The 17,059-nt window shown below is 40.1% G+C and overlaps 1 protein-coding gene across 12 annotated transcripts in view; it reads left to right on the forward strand.

Annotated features, from left to right (window-relative positions):
• The first annotated feature begins 275 nt into the window (after positions 1 to 275).
• Reps1 (RALBP1 associated Eps domain containing 1) overlaps positions 276 to 17,059 on the forward strand; it is a 76,410-nt gene continuing 59,626 nt past the window's right edge. For 6 of the 12 annotated variants that reach the window (XM_020174484.2, XM_074073481.1, XM_074073491.1 and 3 more), the window contains exon 1: positions 277 to 511. In XM_020174484.2, coding sequence (XP_020030073.1) covers positions 359 to 511 — 153 coding nt within the window. In that variant the 5' untranslated portion in view covers positions 277 to 358. Of the gene's footprint in view, positions 512 to 8,805; positions 8,889 to 17,059 lie in introns of all 12 variants that reach the window. The other 6 variants (XM_020174483.2, XM_020174487.2, XM_020174488.2 and 3 more) reach the window with 4 other exon arrangements.

Consider the following 17,059-nt stretch of genomic DNA (forward strand, 5'->3'; position numbering starts at 1 on the left):
CGCGTTGGGGGCGGTGGCGGTGGCGGTGGCGGAGCCGGCCCGTGCCTCTGGCCGCCGCGGCCCGCGTCTCCTTCCCCGCGCCGTCTCGGCAGCCTGAGCCGGGGGCCGTGCGGGGCTTCGCAGGCGGCGGCGCGCGGAGCCGAGCCCAGCCGGGCCCCTGCGCGCGACCTCCGGGCTCTGCGGCGCGGGCGCTCCCGGCGCGCGGGAGGCCGGGCCCGAGGCTCCGGGCGGCTGCGGGGGCGCGAGGAGGCCGGGCCGCCCGCGCGGCCACACGCGCAGTCCCCGCCGGCCCCGGGGTCGTGGGGCCGGGCCCCGGGTGGTGCATGCGGGGCGGGGCGGCCGCGAGCCGGAGGCGAAGATGGAGGGCTTAACGCTGAGCGATGCGGAGCAGAAATACTACTCGGATCTCTTCTCCTACTGCGACATCGAGAGCACCAAGAAGGTGGTGGTCAACGGGCGGGTGCTGGAGCTGTTCCGGGCCGCGCAGCTGCCCAACGACGTGGTTCTCCAGGTAATGCCGCGCGCGTCCCGCGGTGGGCCGCCTGCTGCGGGGCCTCTAGCTGCGCGCCTGGAAGACCCGGACCGGGAGGGAGAGAGGAGGTGGGCGCCGTGGCCACCTGGGCCCGCGGCGGGCAGGTTCGCTGGGTGCCCTCGTTTGAGGGATGGGGCCGCAGGTGGCGCTGCGGTGGAGGAGGAGGGGTCGCTCCCAGTGAGAGGACTGAACCCCTTGCTTTGGGGGTGCGGTGGGGGTCCGAGGAGCCCGAGCCTAAGTCCTCCATCCCTTGGCTGCCTACAAAAGTCTGTATTTTTAGCACTGGAAGATCAGCTTCCATGAAGGATCTTGGGTTATTCATGTGTTTGAATGTTAGATCCTGGTATATGGAGAGATACAGATATATACATAGGTCTTCCGATCCAGCACTGTAGTACAGTTATCACTAGAGACAAAAGGTTATTTTAATACATGAATTAAGTAAGCAGATGCCACAGTGAGTTTTGTACATTTTTTTGAATCAAAGGAGCTTTTTTTTTTCTTTTTTTTTTTTTTTTTAAAGAAAGCTAAATTCTTAAGGAGATTAAGAAATTTGAATTTCTAGCTAATAATTTGCAAGTAGATTTGAAAAGATCTTATAATTCATAGAACATGTGAGTAATGTAAACTGGACAGTGTCTTCCGATGGACTTTTGGTAATATTTGGTGGAACTTGTGGATTTGGGTTGGGAGGTAAGTTTCGAGCAGCTGGAAGTGAAATGTGTGTTTGCTTCCATCTGTGGCCTTGGAGTAGCAAGCAGAGTTAAGCTTAAGCCTTCTTTATCATATCATTACACAGGTTTTGTACAGGTTCTTTCTAATGTATGTGGTGAGCATTAATGTTACTTTGTTTAACAATTGGTAGCTGCTAATAAGTCTGTCTAAACTTCTGTCAAGAACAGGCTTTAAGCTGTGATCCTTACATTAATCCAAGCCAATTATCCAAATCTCCAAAACTTAAAGCCAAATGTATAGGTGTAATGGATTGAGTTCCAAAGCATTGATGGGGCAGTAGTTTTGAGGCCTGGGTCTTTGACTCAAGTCTCCTTTAGCTAAGCAGTGCTTGTTTGGGCCAGGCACTTTCCCTCATCAAGCATGAGTTCTTCATTTTTTTTTTTTTTCTTTTTTTAAGTTCTGCATATTTATCTAGAGTAAAAGTCAGGTTTTTTTAATAACAAAAATTCTGTGAAATATACAAATGTTCACATGCACATTTCTCATTTATAAGTTACCTGTGCAGTAACCGTGGCTAAATTGAACAGGTTCTGTTTGCATAGTCTTGTATGTTTTATATTGCTTTCCTAAAACCACAGGAGGAAACATTGAGTGTCTTAGGTACCAGTGACGGACAATTAGGAATCCCAAATTGAGGTTGCCTAAAGGAGACAAAAAAGTATGTCATCAGGTCTATTGTGTATTCTGCTGTTTTTGTTTTTAGGACCCTTTAAAATGTGAAAGCCATTTTTAGCTCAGGAACACAGCTTGTAGTTTGTCCGTCTTAAAGAGAATGGTAGTACTGTGGGTTACTGTGCTCTCCGCGGGTGAGTCTGGAGTACTCCTGCAGAGGTCTGGTTAGAACATGCTCCTTAATGATTCTGTGCTTGTGAAAATAACAAAATATACCTTCAGGTCAGTTAGGAACTAAAATTCAGAAACAGCCTCCCATCTTCTATTTTAGTTTATGTCTTTGGGGCAGGAAGAGTTGAAATAAACTGACTTTCATCTTTTAATGGTGCAGGAAGACTTTGGAATATTAAATGTATTATTTAGGAAAGACATTAGCATTAATTAATCTTTACTTGAAATATGGTTAGTCAAGTTCAAGTTATTTTCATGTTTTGTTTAATTTTATTAACATTCAAACATACATTTCTCTTGTCTGTGTAGAAAGAGCTTAAATATTTAGTTTTCATTTACAAGTTGGAAAAGTATAGGAACTCCCTGAAGCAGGACTCTTAGAGTAAATGTAATACAGGTTGAGTAGCTTTGATCTGAATATCCAAAATGCTTCAAAATCCAAAACTTTTTGAGGGTCAGTGTGACATTACAAGTGGAAAATTCCACACCATAAAACTTCGTTCCATGTTCACAATTATTTTAAAATATTAAAATGACTCTCAGACTGTGTGAATATGGTATATATGAAACATAAATGAACTTAGTGTTTTGACCTGGGTCCCCTCCCAAGATACTCATGATGTATATGTAAACATTCCAAAATCCAGAAAAAAATTTAAAATTCAAAACACTCTGGTCTCAAGCACTGCTAATAAGGCATACTAAACCTGTACTAAATAGCAATCTAGATATCTTGCAGGCAGTTTACTTAGAAATTGGCCAGAGACATAGAAATGTGAGAAGAAAAGGAGTGTGGGCTTAATTTTACTTAAAGGGAGTTGGAGATTTTGTGAAAACAAGCCCTCCAATGCTTTCAAAGTGGAGACATTTGGGGCAACTCACATACAACACTGAGTACTGAGCTGGGACTGCAGGGTCTCAGAAGAAGAGTAAGATGCTCTAGAGCTTGTTGTAGATTCTAGGACTACTCATGTGTAACATAAAGTAGAATGCAAATGGCATAGGAGTGGGGCAGAGTGCCACGTAAACACAAGGGAGTTATGAGCAGGAAGGACTCCTTGACTGAATTCAGATGGACTTTAAGTTGGGGTGGAGAGAAGTGAAATGAAAAGTGCTCCCAGGTGGAGAAAAAAAACATGACCAAAGGTGGCCTGCACAGGAGCCTTTTCAAGGACTACAAGTTAAGAAGGTTTTACCTAAGCTAAAGTATGTTTGGGGAATAACAACATAGAGTTAGAAAGACGGCGTCTTACGAAAGACCACAGAACAGACTGAGATTTCATACCTCTTGCAGAAGGCAGTGGAGGCCCATGGCAGGTTTTTGACTGTGTTGAGTGGTGGTGAGATTCGAGATTAGGGAAGGAGGCTCTTGCACAGGTCTGGACTGAGTGCTAGGTACCGGCATCTAAACCCCAGTGACAGCGAAATAGAATAGAAGAGAAAAGTGGAATGGAGGCTGGTTGTGTTTTTGAAGGACATCTGGGTAGTCACTATGTGAAGTGCCTTGTGGAATAACGTTAAATTGGGACCAGAATATCAAGACAGGGTAAGAAGCTTTGAGTTGATCCTGAAGGTAACCAGGAACAGTAGGTTTGAGAGAAATGACTCGTAAAAGCAGTGCTTCAGGAGACCTTTGTCAGAGCCACAGTAGTTAGGAACAAGGCAACTGGAGGCTGATTAACTGGGCAAGGAAGACAATGGGGTGTGGGTGATTTTTCCATTTAGCAATGTCTGGAGACATTTTTGGTTATCATAACTGGTGTGGGGGGTGCTTCTACTGGCATGTGGTGGTTAGAGGTCAGGGATGCTGCTAGATATCCTGCAGTGCAGAGGGCAACACCTGTACATGAATTATTTTGCCCCAAATGTCCATACTGCTAAGATTGAGAAACTCTGACCTGGACTCTAGTAGTGGCAGGGGAATGGAAAATGAGGCTAGATGTATAGGAGTAATAGTTGGTAAGTCTGGATGACTTGGCATGATTTAGGTGGGAGATTCACTGGTGGGCACCACTCACAGTTAGAAAAGGGGCAGGAAGAGGGCCTGATGTTTTTTTTAAAGAAGTAATGATGAGCAGTGATTTCAGGCATTTTAAGATGGCAGTGTAAATCTCCAGGAGCCAGGCAGACATATGTGGTGTTTTGTCTGTGATGAATGTTGGTTCTCAGAAGTTCATACGTCGGGGGTCAGTTCCTTGTCCTGTGTTCCTTGCCTAAGTGTGTTGGGGGAAGACACACAGCGGCCAGACAGTGCCTCACACAGTGGACATGCACATGCACACCGGGGCCTGATTGATCTTCTAGTTTTAGCATTCATTGATAAAAGTCAGGAGAGGGCTGAATCACCTGGAGAAATCTGTGTAGAAAACAAATAACAGAGCTGAAGGAGGGAGCTGGCTGATGTTTCTTGAGTGCCTAGTGAGCTTCTTTTACCAAGCAAATAATTTTCATGCAAACCTTATTTGATCTTTGCAACAACCCTGTGAAGTGGGTATTGTTCTTATTAACTAGGAGCTTGATAGGGAGAGAAGTTAAATAACTTGTTTATGAATAGTGAGCATCCCTCCCTTGTTACTGCCCAGTTCCTCCTTCACTTCACTGCTCATGTGATTATGGGGGCAAGGTGAGGAATAAAAGTCAGTTCAGGAGCAGGAAGTGTGGCTCAAGTGGTATAGCACATGCCTAGCAAGTTCATGGCCCTGAGTTCAAACCCCAGTACCACCAAAGACAATTTCAATGTCAAATTTTGATTTGCTCATACTTCTTATGAAGAATAGGGATTTTAGGTTGGTTTTGACTTATATGTGCACTTCCTGTTTTGCATAGCAAAGAGTTTGTTTTATAATGTCTTGAAACACAGCTACTTCAGAGAAGGAGGTAAATTCTTGTAGTTGTTATCCTGGGTGCACTTATAAACATTATGCTACTACAACTGTCAAACATCTTAAGGTATATTCATTTCATTACATTTGTTTTTTGTTTTGTTGTTGTTTTGAGACAGGGTCTTGGTTCTGGCTTGCTTGGAATTTAGAATATTACATTTGTTTTGGAATAGTAGTCAACACCTATTGGGTTGAAGGGTTTGTTTTTGAAAACAGTATCAATAGACAAAGTGAAGGAGTTAATACTTTTTAAAATTAATGCTTCATGCCGCATAAAGCAGGACTGGGGGAGAAAAATGTGGCTCATAGGATTTAGTCATGATAAAATTTGCTGTCAGCTGAGCAGTATTCAGTGTTGTGGCTTAAACTTTTCCAGAAGTAAAGATTAGGGCAGGTATATTATTTATTACACTAACTAGTGTGTTTTCTTAGCTTTCACTTTTTAAAAACCTCTACTTTGGGAAATGTCTTAAAACTACTTACAGACTTTGTGTAATAACTCAATAAAAGGTTCCAGTACTAGCTGTTCTTTTATTGAAGTCTGCAAGCAATGTATCCTATTAATGAGCCTGAAAATCTTTAGATCATGTCTGTCTAGTAATATCTTGGTAGAATATTTGAATAACACACATACATTTAATGAGGAAAAAAGTGACAACAATGAAATATAAACCATTTTATCTTTCTCTGAAAACTTGTTCAAGTCAATTACAAGGTCTGGTCATTAGTGATAAGTTTAAAAATAGAGAAGCAGAGCTTCATTTATGCATTGAAAGTTATAAACTTAATAAAATGTCAGATTTGTTACTCTGCAGTAATGAGGTTAATATTATTTGTAGTTTCTTGAATCACTGAAATAGTTGTAATAAACTATAAAACAAACTTGTCTTAATCAGCTATTTTCCTGTATATACATACTGTTTGTGAAAGAGGTCGCAGTGAAAGTCTTTATGTAATGTCATATTTACTTTTAAAATTTATTTTTCTTCGAGTTTCATATCTTGCTAGTTTTGAGTCTTTCCTCCTTCCCTCCCTTAGTACCCCAGAGTTAAGAGTTTTAGTATTTGGGGAAATTATGCTAAACGTTCTGACAGCTAGAAAAGAGTGTACAAAGTTGGCACTAAACATAGGGAGGCAAGTTCTAGTCCTGGCTTCGCTGTCTTTGTGACCTTAAGCAGATCACTTAGTGTCTAGGTTTTAGTTGTTTGTGTGTGACGTGATGTGTGAAGCAGTTGGATCGGATTTTCATGATTTCTGACTCAAATGAGTGTTATTGTTTAGGGTGGTTACTCTATCTGTCCACACCCCTAAGAAAGTAGCACACAGACTTGTGTTTAGTTGCTCCACTGTTTTAACACTTCATTTGTCTCTTTACATTCTCTGCGGAGAATCTCAGCCTAGAATGTGGTAGCGATTATAAGAGGAAACTGATGAAAAGGTATCTGGCTGGTGAGAATTTAAAATGGGCAATAAACTTGACATTTATGATGTTTTTCTTCATATGTTTCATTTTCTTTCCTCTGATAGATGCAACTTCATTCAATTTTTTTCCCCCTTTTAAGAAACTCATCTGGAGACTGGAGGTGTGGCTCAAGCAGTAGAGAATGCTTGCCTGCAAACATAAAGCCCTGAGTTCAAGCCCCAGTATTGCCAGAAGGAAAAAAAACAAAACAAATGAAATTCATCTGATGGAAGTCAAACCATATATCACATTTCATCAATATTTAATAAATTGTAGGACTTGGACTTTTAAAAATAATACATCTCTTTTGTGGTTTGTTTTAAGAATTGGCCATATGTTGAATTTGAGGTCTGTTTTATTAAATAACAAAGAATGTATTAGTGTGTGTATATCTTTTGGGTTGTTGATTCCTTTGAGATCCTGGACATCTGTCAGAAAGCATAAAATTTTGCCTATAATTTGAGCTTCCTAGCCTTTCTCCAACCTACTCAAGCTCTACATTAAAAAAAGTTTTAAGGTAGAATAGGTAGACCTCTGAAATGCTACAGATCTTTCTTAAATCAGTTTTATAAGCCACCAGTTCGTGGCTACTGTTTATTATATTGAAGGTATGTGTGCAGTGGTGAAAAATCAGGTATCATCCCTGCCCTGCCACTATGGATTATAACTTGTGCTAACTGTCTACAATAATAGAGAAGCATGGGGTAAGGAGGCAGTGGGGACTTACATATGCAAGGGAAGGTCTCTCAGAGGAGGCCTGGATGGGGATGGGGAGGATCAGATGTTTCATATGGAAAAAGCTGTATGTACATGAAGGGACTGAAGCTGTGAAGAGCTTAATGTGTTTAAGAAATGAAAAGCTGGGGCATTTACAAACAAGGGAGGAGATTGGCAGGAGCCACAAATGGCAGGGATTATGGTTTTTAATGGGAATGTATAAAAGTTTTTATTCAAGGGAGAAGCATCATTATATTTTTAAAAGAGCCCCCTAATTTTTGTGTGAACAGAATACCAGGGCAAGTAGAAGCAGATTGGCAGCAGATAAGCCATGTCAAGGCAGGAGGCAGCAGTGAGGTGGCCATAGGATGGAGAAGAGCAGACATATTTGAGAATATTTTAAGTGGTGGAAATAGGAAGGCATGATAATGGATCGGATATAGATCTTAAGGGAGAAGAAAAACTCAACAACGTTGCTGTAAGTTGCCATAGTGGAGGGTTAGGAGAGGAGTGGATTTTGGGAGGGAAGTATTTTAGTGGAGGAATGGTGATGAATTCAGAAATTTGTTTTTGTTGGTTTTAATTTTAGAGAAGTCTTTGAGATTATAAAGTAGACCTTTGCCATGGACAATATACGTCTTGAGATATTTGGCTTCTAGATGTCAATTTTAAGATTGTCAGTATTTTAGTGATTTTGAAAGCAATAGTAATAGATGAAATCACTGAAGAAGACTATAAAAAAGGAAGGATTATCTAGAACTGGAGCCCCAGGAGGCACTGAACATTTCTAATTTGGGAAACTGGGAGCCTCTGGAGAGAACAGACAGAATTTTATATATATATATATATATATATATATATACACACAATGTCATGGATGCTAAGTAATGCAAGTTTTCCAAGGAGGGGATGGAGAGCTGTATTGAGATTGGTGAGAGGTCAGGAAATTCAGATAGAAGTGTAGCCATTGGATTTGGTAACCTAAAGGTGAGCAGTAACGTTGTTAAGTCAGTATGGGGTTTGGTGGAGATGCATGCCAAATTGGAGTGACTTGAAGGATAAATGGTGACTGAGGAACTAAAGATGAAGTATAGAGAGCTTTTTAAAGAAACTTGCCTATGAAAAGGAGTGCTTATAGAATAGAATATGAACATGGATGAAGATGTAAAGGAAATCTGTTTCCCCCCTCCCTTTTAGTATAGGAAATACTGCAGTCTGATTTTAGTTGTTAAGATTGAGAAGGGAAGGAAGAAGTCCATAAATTTAATAAGAGAAGCACTAAGATTTTTATATTAAAAACTGTAAAACCCACAGAGGAACTAAAGATTGAAGTAAATGGAGAGAAAAATGCATGTGCACGGATTGACAGATTGAATGTTAACATGGCGGTTCTTCACAAATTGGTCTGTGGATTCAACAAAATCCCTTTTTAAAGAAAATGTCAAGCCAGTTTTAAAGTTTATAAAGAAATATAAGAACAAAATTGACAACTTGCATGCTCCATATGTATTTAGTTTTTTTGTGTGTGGTGGGGGAGTAGGTACAGGGGTCTGAACTCAGGGCATCCTGCTTGCTAGGCTAGTTCTCTATCACTTAAGCCATGCACCCAGCCCCCCACCCCCCTTTTTTTTCAGGCAGGATGCTGCCCAAGCTGATGGTAAAATCCTAAGCTCAAGTGATCCTCCTGCCTTAGCCTCCTGAGTAGATGGGACCACAGGTGAGTATACACCCTGTCTGGCTCTAACTTATTCTTCATAAGTACATTATTTATTAGATTGAGAAGGGACTGAAAATAATGTGATTTTGAATGAATTGAAATTAGTTTTCATCTAACGATTTTGGGGTGGTATACTGAATTTAATACACACTTAACTTGGATATCTTAATTTTGTGGGAAATTATAGAAGAGCAGTACCTCAGAAATAATCTGGATTTAAAATAGCCTTGCCCAACAAGTAAAAATTTTAGTGAAATACTAGTTTTAATCTACATGGTTGCATTGTTCCACTGGAATAATCACTGTCATTTCCATGACTTTTTGTAAGCTAAACCTAATGTTACTTAGAGGGACTGATTGGGTGTCTTTGTATTTCTAATCTTTAAGTGTGCATAGTAGCTAAATTTTGGGTCTAGTCCTCAAAATTATATTACTATGCTTCTTTGGATAAAAAAGTTAAAAAATACTGACATAATAATCATTATTGCTTCTTCTTTGCTCATGGGTTATGTAAAAAGTTGTATGTGGAAGTAGAAACATTTATATCCTTGAAAAAAGAAATGTCTAGAAACTAAGAGCATTATTTGTTTTTCTTGGGGCCTCATTTTTTGATTAGGAGGATCAGAGGTTTAACTATTTTGAGTGCATATTGATATTTTACATAAATTGTTGATTAATAGTAATTAATTTCTTTTCTGGAACACTTCATTATATTCCACAGAAAAACATTTAATTGCATCATCTCTGTAATTTTCTGTGTCAGCAAGCATAAACTTTGGAATGTGACAGTTCCAGATCTGAATCTCTACTTGGTGCTTATTAACTTCTCACCATGGGCAAATAACCTCTCTTGAGGCTATTTTCTCCCCTATGGATGGAAACTAATACCAATTCCAAGAGCTTCATAGTGAATGCCAAACTGAAGTATTGTATGTAAACATAGAACACAATGCCTGGTTCTTAGAATGTGATCAAATACGTTTTATTTTCTGAAACTCTGCTCTAGGAGAAAGCTCGTAATTTATAGATTTTGACTTGAAGAGTACACAAAATTGTCCATTTTTCTTCAAACCTGCTGTTACACCTTTTGTTGTTTTTGTTATATGAACTTGCTGCTCCAGTCCTTAGATCTTCTCAGTAATGCCTTTTATTTTGCCCTTTTACTGTGTAATTCAGTTGAGGGTTTGTTCTCCTGATGAAGTTGACCACCATAAGATACAAATAAAGGATGATTCTGAGTTTGTGAGCTTACAGAACTTACAGAACAGTGACGCATTAACAGAAATAAAGACATGAAAGGGAAGGGCCAGTTTTTTTGGGGGGGATGGTGTGCTTAATTTTAGACATGCTAAATGAATGTGAGGTGCCATGTTCACCCCCCTGGGCAGAAAGGTTAGGTATGCATTTGAAAGCATGACAATATGAGCTGGGTGGCTTTAGCAACTTGTGCAGATTTGGTGATGGTTCCTAAGTAGAACCATTCACTAAATATGAGGCATGAGAACTTAACTTCATTATATTTGAAATGTCCTGCATTAGTAATTAATTCAGCTCCACATCCTAGTACATCCCCTGGGGCACAGTCGGTGCTTAATAGTTGAATTTGTTGAATTAATGAATGGTGTAATTATAGGATATTAAAACTTAAAAATATTCAGAATACTTGCAGAAATGGTACAGCAGTGCTACAGGGTAACTAGCCTTCAAGAAATTTGCCTTCAAACCTTCAAGAGCCCACAGGTTCTTGAATATCATAAAGAGAATACATTTTCTTGTAAACTAAGTAGGGATAACAATATCTGGCCTGCCTATAACAAAGATTAAATGAGATCCTGTGTCCAGTGAGAACCACAAAGCTACAGTGGAAAGTTGATGCAAGGATAGCAATTACTGTGTGTGCAGGGGCTTAGGGGTCACTTAAAAATAGCCAAAACCTATTACATGATTAATAATTCTTATCCCACTTCTATTTCTTTATCTTTGCCCACTAACGTGGCTTTAAAATGCTCCAGCTAAATCTTCAATTTCTTCTTGGGAATTTTTCAACATTTACAAACACATTCAGGGTCCTCTTTTGGTTGGGTAGCCTTGTTAACCCCTTCTTACAGTCTGTACTGCTGGGAGTTATGTCAGAATCTAGGAGTTGTCAAGTCCTCTCTGCCTCATCTTGAGTGACTGTGTCTTGGAACATTTATAGATAAATCTTAAAGTAGTTGCTTTTGCTGTGTTTATTTAGATGCCACTGATTAATTTCAGTAATTTGCTAAGTAGATGATTAATTTTGCTAAAGGATAGTGGTTAAAACTTAAAAATACTAATAGATTTTTTAAACAATACTTTTACTCACTAAAGCAAAGTTAATCAAGATCTACTCTGCTAAATCTAAACAATAGTCATTCATATGACTTTCTTGGGGGAGGGGTGGTAGAGATTGAACCCAGGGCCTTGTGCATACTAACCAAACACCCATCATATCCCTGAACTAAACTCCCCAGCCTGCTTGACATTTTTGAGGGCCTTTTGAGCTCTGCAGAAGCTATAAACAATCCAAGCATCAATGCATGAGGTTTATTTGTTGTTTGTATTTAGAAGCAGGGTCTCACTATGAAACGGCCCATGATGAACTCATCTTGCCTCAAGCAGGTGTTGGAGAGAAATGAACAGAGAAGCAAGGATTGTCCTGGAAAGATTAGCCTGTCACATGCTACACAACTCAATACTGAGTTTCATGGAAGTGTAAGAATAAAAGATTACTTCCTGACAAGTGCACATATTACTCCTTTATACATGTTTCCTAATTGAGATTTTTGACCAGTTCACACTAGAGTTTTCTTTTACATTCTGTCCATTGATACTGAGGTTTTATTGAACTGATTATATTCTTTGCTGAGATCCAGAGCAAATCCTTCTTGTGATGAATTTTTTTCTTATATATTTTAAAACCAACTCATATTTAATATAGTCCTTTGGTTTCCTTCATAACTTCTGTCCCAGGGATAATCTGAATCATCAAGGAGCATCTGTAGAGTGTTCTATTGTCTTTCATGAATTTAGGAAAGTTTTCAAAATGGTAATTTTAAAACTTGGAAATAATATAGTGTGGTTTATTTTTAATATTATGTGGTTTGTTGTTAGCTTGTTTGAAATCCTACTTTTTGAACTTTTCCTAGATCATCCCAACCAGATAATCCCCTATAATCTTCCAATACTGTTTTGTATGTTTGTATATTACAACTTGCACTTCTAGCATCTTCTGTGTTTATCAGCTTTCCTTAACAGGTGGCAAACAACTGGAGGGCAGGTTTTAACTCAGCTTGTTTGTTTCCCTAGTATCCCTTTTTTCATGACCAGCACCCAAGCATAAAGTACCAAGTAACAAGTAGGCTTGGACAGGTTACTTGGTAATTTAGTACTTCATTTCTCTTCAGTAATTGGTGGGTCTCAGCCTAGCCTTTGTCGTACCACTTAAAAATTCCAAAGAACAATAAATGAGACTTTGTTTGGTTTTTTGTCAGTACTGAGTTTGAACTCAGGGCTTCATGCTTGCTAGGCAGGTGCTCTACTTCTTTAAGCCACCACTTGAGCTACTCTGCCAGCCCTTTGTTGTGTATTTTCGAGAACTGCTTGCCAGGGCCTGGCTTCAAACTGTGATCCTTCTGATCTCTGCCTTCTGAGTAGCTAGGATTACAGACATGAGCCAACAGTGTCCAAGCTGTTTATTTGTTTTTTAGAAACAGGGTCTCACTGTGTAGTCCAGACTGGCCTTGAACTCATGATCTTCCTGCCTCAGCCTCTCAAGTGCTGGGATTATACTACCATGCTCAGCATGAATAAGCCTTTTGAACACTACAGAACCTCTGAGACTAGGTTGTACAGTAGTTCTTTCACTTAGACTGGGTTATAGACTGTGGGTGTACAGCTAATACTGTTGAAGCTGTTGAGATGTTTCTAGTCAGATATGCATTTAGCAAGCATGCATACTAAAGACTTGACCTTAAGGTATTGTTACATCAAGGCTATTCTCTTTTTTTTGCGGGGTGCAAGAGGTGAGGGGGGGAGGAATGCACTGGGGTTTGAAGTCAGGGCCTTGTGCTTACAAGGCAGGTGCTCTTACCATTTGAGCCACTCCACCAGTCCTTTATTGTGATGGTTTTTTTTTTTCCTGATAGAGGGTCTTGCAAACTATTTGCCAGGGGCTGACTCTCTGTTCCTGAGTAACTAGGATTACAGACGTGAGCCAACAGCGCCCAGCCCTCAATACTGTTTTCTTAATTTTTTCTTTTAAGAGCTCGTGGCTTGGCTGTGGATGTAGCTCAGTGATAGAACACTTGCCTAGCTGAGTTTGATCCCCAGCACTGCCAAAAGAAAAGGGGATTGGAATATCATGGCTCACTTTAGTATTAAATTCACATAAGTTTCTCTCTGTAAACAAGTAATATAAGTAAACAGGTTAGTGGAGTTTCTTATAATTTAGTTAACTCTTTGGAGGAAAATCATAGCATCCTCCTAAAATACATGGAGAGAGGGAGAGTGTATAAAATATGAGTAATCATGACTATCCAGCCTTTAAAGCTTCTGCCAGCTCACCCCCACATCTTGGTCTTATTTCTGATTATTCTCCTAACATGAACTTTGTGTTCTAACCTGACAAATCTGTGTTCTGTGTCTCACACAGTTTACTTATTCTTTATTGGTTCCTTTTTATCATGTTACTTTCTTCATCTGCAATGTCCTCCCCCACCGCCACCCCCCCTTTAAAAATGCTTCAACTTTTGTAGGCTTTAGAATGCCTGACTGGAACAACTTCTCTCCTCTGAGACTTGCATTTGCCCACTACTGGTCTTTTTATATTTGTTTTCTACTCTACTGATTTTTGTTCATTTATACTGTTGTTTGTGTCATTGCTTAGCTGCTTCTCCAGTATATTTACATACCAACAAGACTGGAAGTAGACTGTGAATTAAATTCAGATTTTGTTTGTTTGCTTTGTTTTTTGAGACAGGATTTTGCTATGTAGCTCAGGCTGGCCTGGAACTCACTTTATAGACCAAGCTGGCCTTGAACTCACGATCCTTCTCCCTCAGCCTCCTGAGCACTGGAATTACAGGCCTGTACCATCATACCTGGTTCTAAATCTCAAATGTATTTTCTTTTATGATCTTATGATGCTGAGAGCAGCAAAAAAGTGCAAAGTAGATGTTTAGAATTTCTTTTAAGGCAAGCCAGTTGCTTAGCCTGGCTACTGCTAAGCATTCGAAGACATAACTGGTATGGTGAGTGAAGGCAATTTGGGCTTCTCACCCAGGGAAGTGAAAAGTGGGGGTGGTGAAGTTTACAGCCTAGCACTATGGGTACTCTCCCCACCCCAATCAACATTCTGGGCATGAGGAAAGAAAGAGGCAGCAAGAACAGGAACAGACAGCACTGAATGCTCTGAGCTCTGATCTTGTGACAGACATGGCCAGTTTCTCCTCCTTCCTTTCAGAACTTTTTCTTTTTAGTAACAGAGTGACTGTAAGTTTTAAGAAAAAACTAGTAATTTATTGGCAACTAAAAAATAAACTTTGGCAGAATCTGTGTATGTTGGCACTATAGCACTTTGGCTCATAAAACATAATAAAGCATGCCTTCTGTAGAGTTCTAAAATACCTGGCTGTGGTGCAGAGGTGTGAGTGAATGTAGAGGCAAGTGCAGGTGAATTTAGACATGAGTGCACTCTCACTCAGTGTCACACAGTGATAGCACTGAGTGAGAGTGTGGAACACAGACATTGAGACTTGGACCACACAGAATTACAGGTGGTAATGTCACCGTCCACGTGAGTCTCACAGGAGTAACAAAAACTGCAGTTGTTAAACTTTTGAAATCCTGAGAGCCCTTGTGTTTTCTGCCTGCCTTCAGAAGACTAGTGATTTAATAGCCGGAGGAACAGGGCTTATGGTTAGGTTGTCTGTTTACTAACCACAATTTCGAACCCCTAGAGATAGAAATCTCTGACTTCCCTAATAACATTTCCTTCTAAGACTTAATTCTGGAGTGAAACCAAGCCTAGTGTTTCTCATTTGAACCTAACAAATGGCAAAACAGAAATTGCCATAGTTACGAATTGTATTGTATTGTGGTTATTTTCTACATGTTCTCTTTTGCTTCCCGTGTTATTCATTTGACCCTACACTTCCATCTGCCTTTCTGTTTTCTTTTTTCCTTGTACTGTCAATAACAAATGACCCAGATTTCTTCTCATCTACCCTGTACCTTGCCTGTTCTCCTTGAGCACAAGTAATCTAACTTTTGTACCTCCATCCCTACTGTTATAAATTTATAAAAAGACAATTCTCAAGGTTCACTTTTATCCTCCTTACCAAATCCAGAGACCTTTTCTTAGGTCTTATTCTTTTTAGCAACTACCATGCAGTCAACACTGTAACATCTTGGTGAAGATTGCCTCTTCTTCGTGCTCATACTAGTGCTTAAGTACTGTCTTTAGCATCCTCATTGTCTTCATGCCCTTTCCTTCAATCAGAATCAGCTTAAACTCCTCCTTTCCGTGTATTCAGCCTAAGGAATCCTTGGATTCTTCTTCCTTGATAGGTATCAGCTAATCATTCTTTTCTTGTTGTTACTCTTATCCCAGCTCTGACCACCTCATTGCCAAACTGCTGTGGGTGTATCCTGAATCTTAACCAGCTTTTCTATAATTGCTCAAGAATAGATAAGTGAATAAAAATGATGTGATACTTTTCAAAAATGTTTAGTGAAGATTAGCCTGGTTATTGGAGCCCACCAGCTGGCTCTAGTTTACTCACTTGCCCCACTACTGTCCTTGCTTCACCTACCGGGTCCTCTAGTTGGAATGCCTTTTTTGGACTTCAGAAAGCCTGTCCTTTCCTTAATGTCCAGACTAGGCTCTTTTTGTTTGTTTGTTTGTTTTTTGGTGGTATTGGAGTTTGAATTTTGAATTCAGGGACCTGCACTTGCTAGGTAGGTGCTCTACCACTTTATCCATGCCCCTAGCCCTTTTTGCTTTTGTTATCTTCCCAATAGAGTCTCTTGGTAGACTGCAGTCCTTCTATTTATGGTTTCCATGTAGCTGGGATGGCAGGTGTGTACCACCATGCCCACCCTTTTATTGGTTGAGATGGGGGTCTCACTGTTAGTCCAGTCCTTGAATTGCCACCCTTCCGATTCCTGAGTAGCTATGATTGCAGGTGTGAGCCATGTGCTGGCTCAGTTCAGGCTCCCTTAAAAAACTTTTTGGGCGGGGGGGGGGGGGGTTGGTGGAGTGTCCAGGTGGTAAAGTATCTGCCTAAGAAGTGTAAGGCCTTGAATTCAAGACGCCAGGCCCATCAAAAAACCCATTATTCCAGCTCCTATTAACCTCTAATTTAGCACTAACTGTTGCACCTATTAAGGGCCTGGCCTTGAGCTGTTTGACATGTTTAATTTAGCTAGAGATAGGTATTATTTCTAGTTTTCAGCTGAGAAACCTGGAGCTCCAGAGAGGCTGTCTGCTCAACATGCGTTGAGATTCATATCCATCTCTACCTGATGGCAAAACTTGTACTCAGGACACTAACCATTTTAATGCTTAAAATTACAGCTTAATGTTATGATTTACCTTTTTAGTTTGTATGTTACAACTCTTTGTGTGCCTCCCAGGGTTCAGTATGAATTTAGAATATTGAATGTGAGTACTTAAGAGAACATTCTGAGGAGGCATTGTTGTGGTGCTGCGGGTATAAAAACTAGTTTATCTCTTTATGTTAGGGCATTCTCTAAGCTGTTGGGAATACAAAAAGGACTGCAGACATGACTGGCATACTTGAATCAAAGGAGGCAGCAGAGCCAGCTTATGTTTTGTTTCCTAAAGTGTGGGATGTGTACCCAGCACAATGTGAAAACACATAGTGAGAAAGCTAGTCCCTTTTTAATTGTTTTTCATATAAGGAGAAAATTTCAGTTTGGTGCTAGTTGATTAACACCTTTCTTACCATAGTTACTCTTAAGGAAGGATGGTGGGTCTTGGTACACAGCCTCAGCACATTAGCAGACAATGGTGTTTGGCTGAAATTAAGTAGCAGTTTTGCTTTCATTAAGGTTGTTACTATTTTTATTTACTATTATTTCAGGTAGTACTTCTTCCCATTTATATTGCAGCACAAAGGTCCTTT

The sequence above is a fragment of the Castor canadensis genome, chromosome 1 (genome assembly GCF_047511655.1).
Source record: "Castor canadensis chromosome 1, mCasCan1.hap1v2, whole genome shotgun sequence".
Lineage (NCBI taxonomy): Eukaryota > Metazoa > Chordata > Mammalia > Rodentia > Castoridae > Castor > Castor canadensis.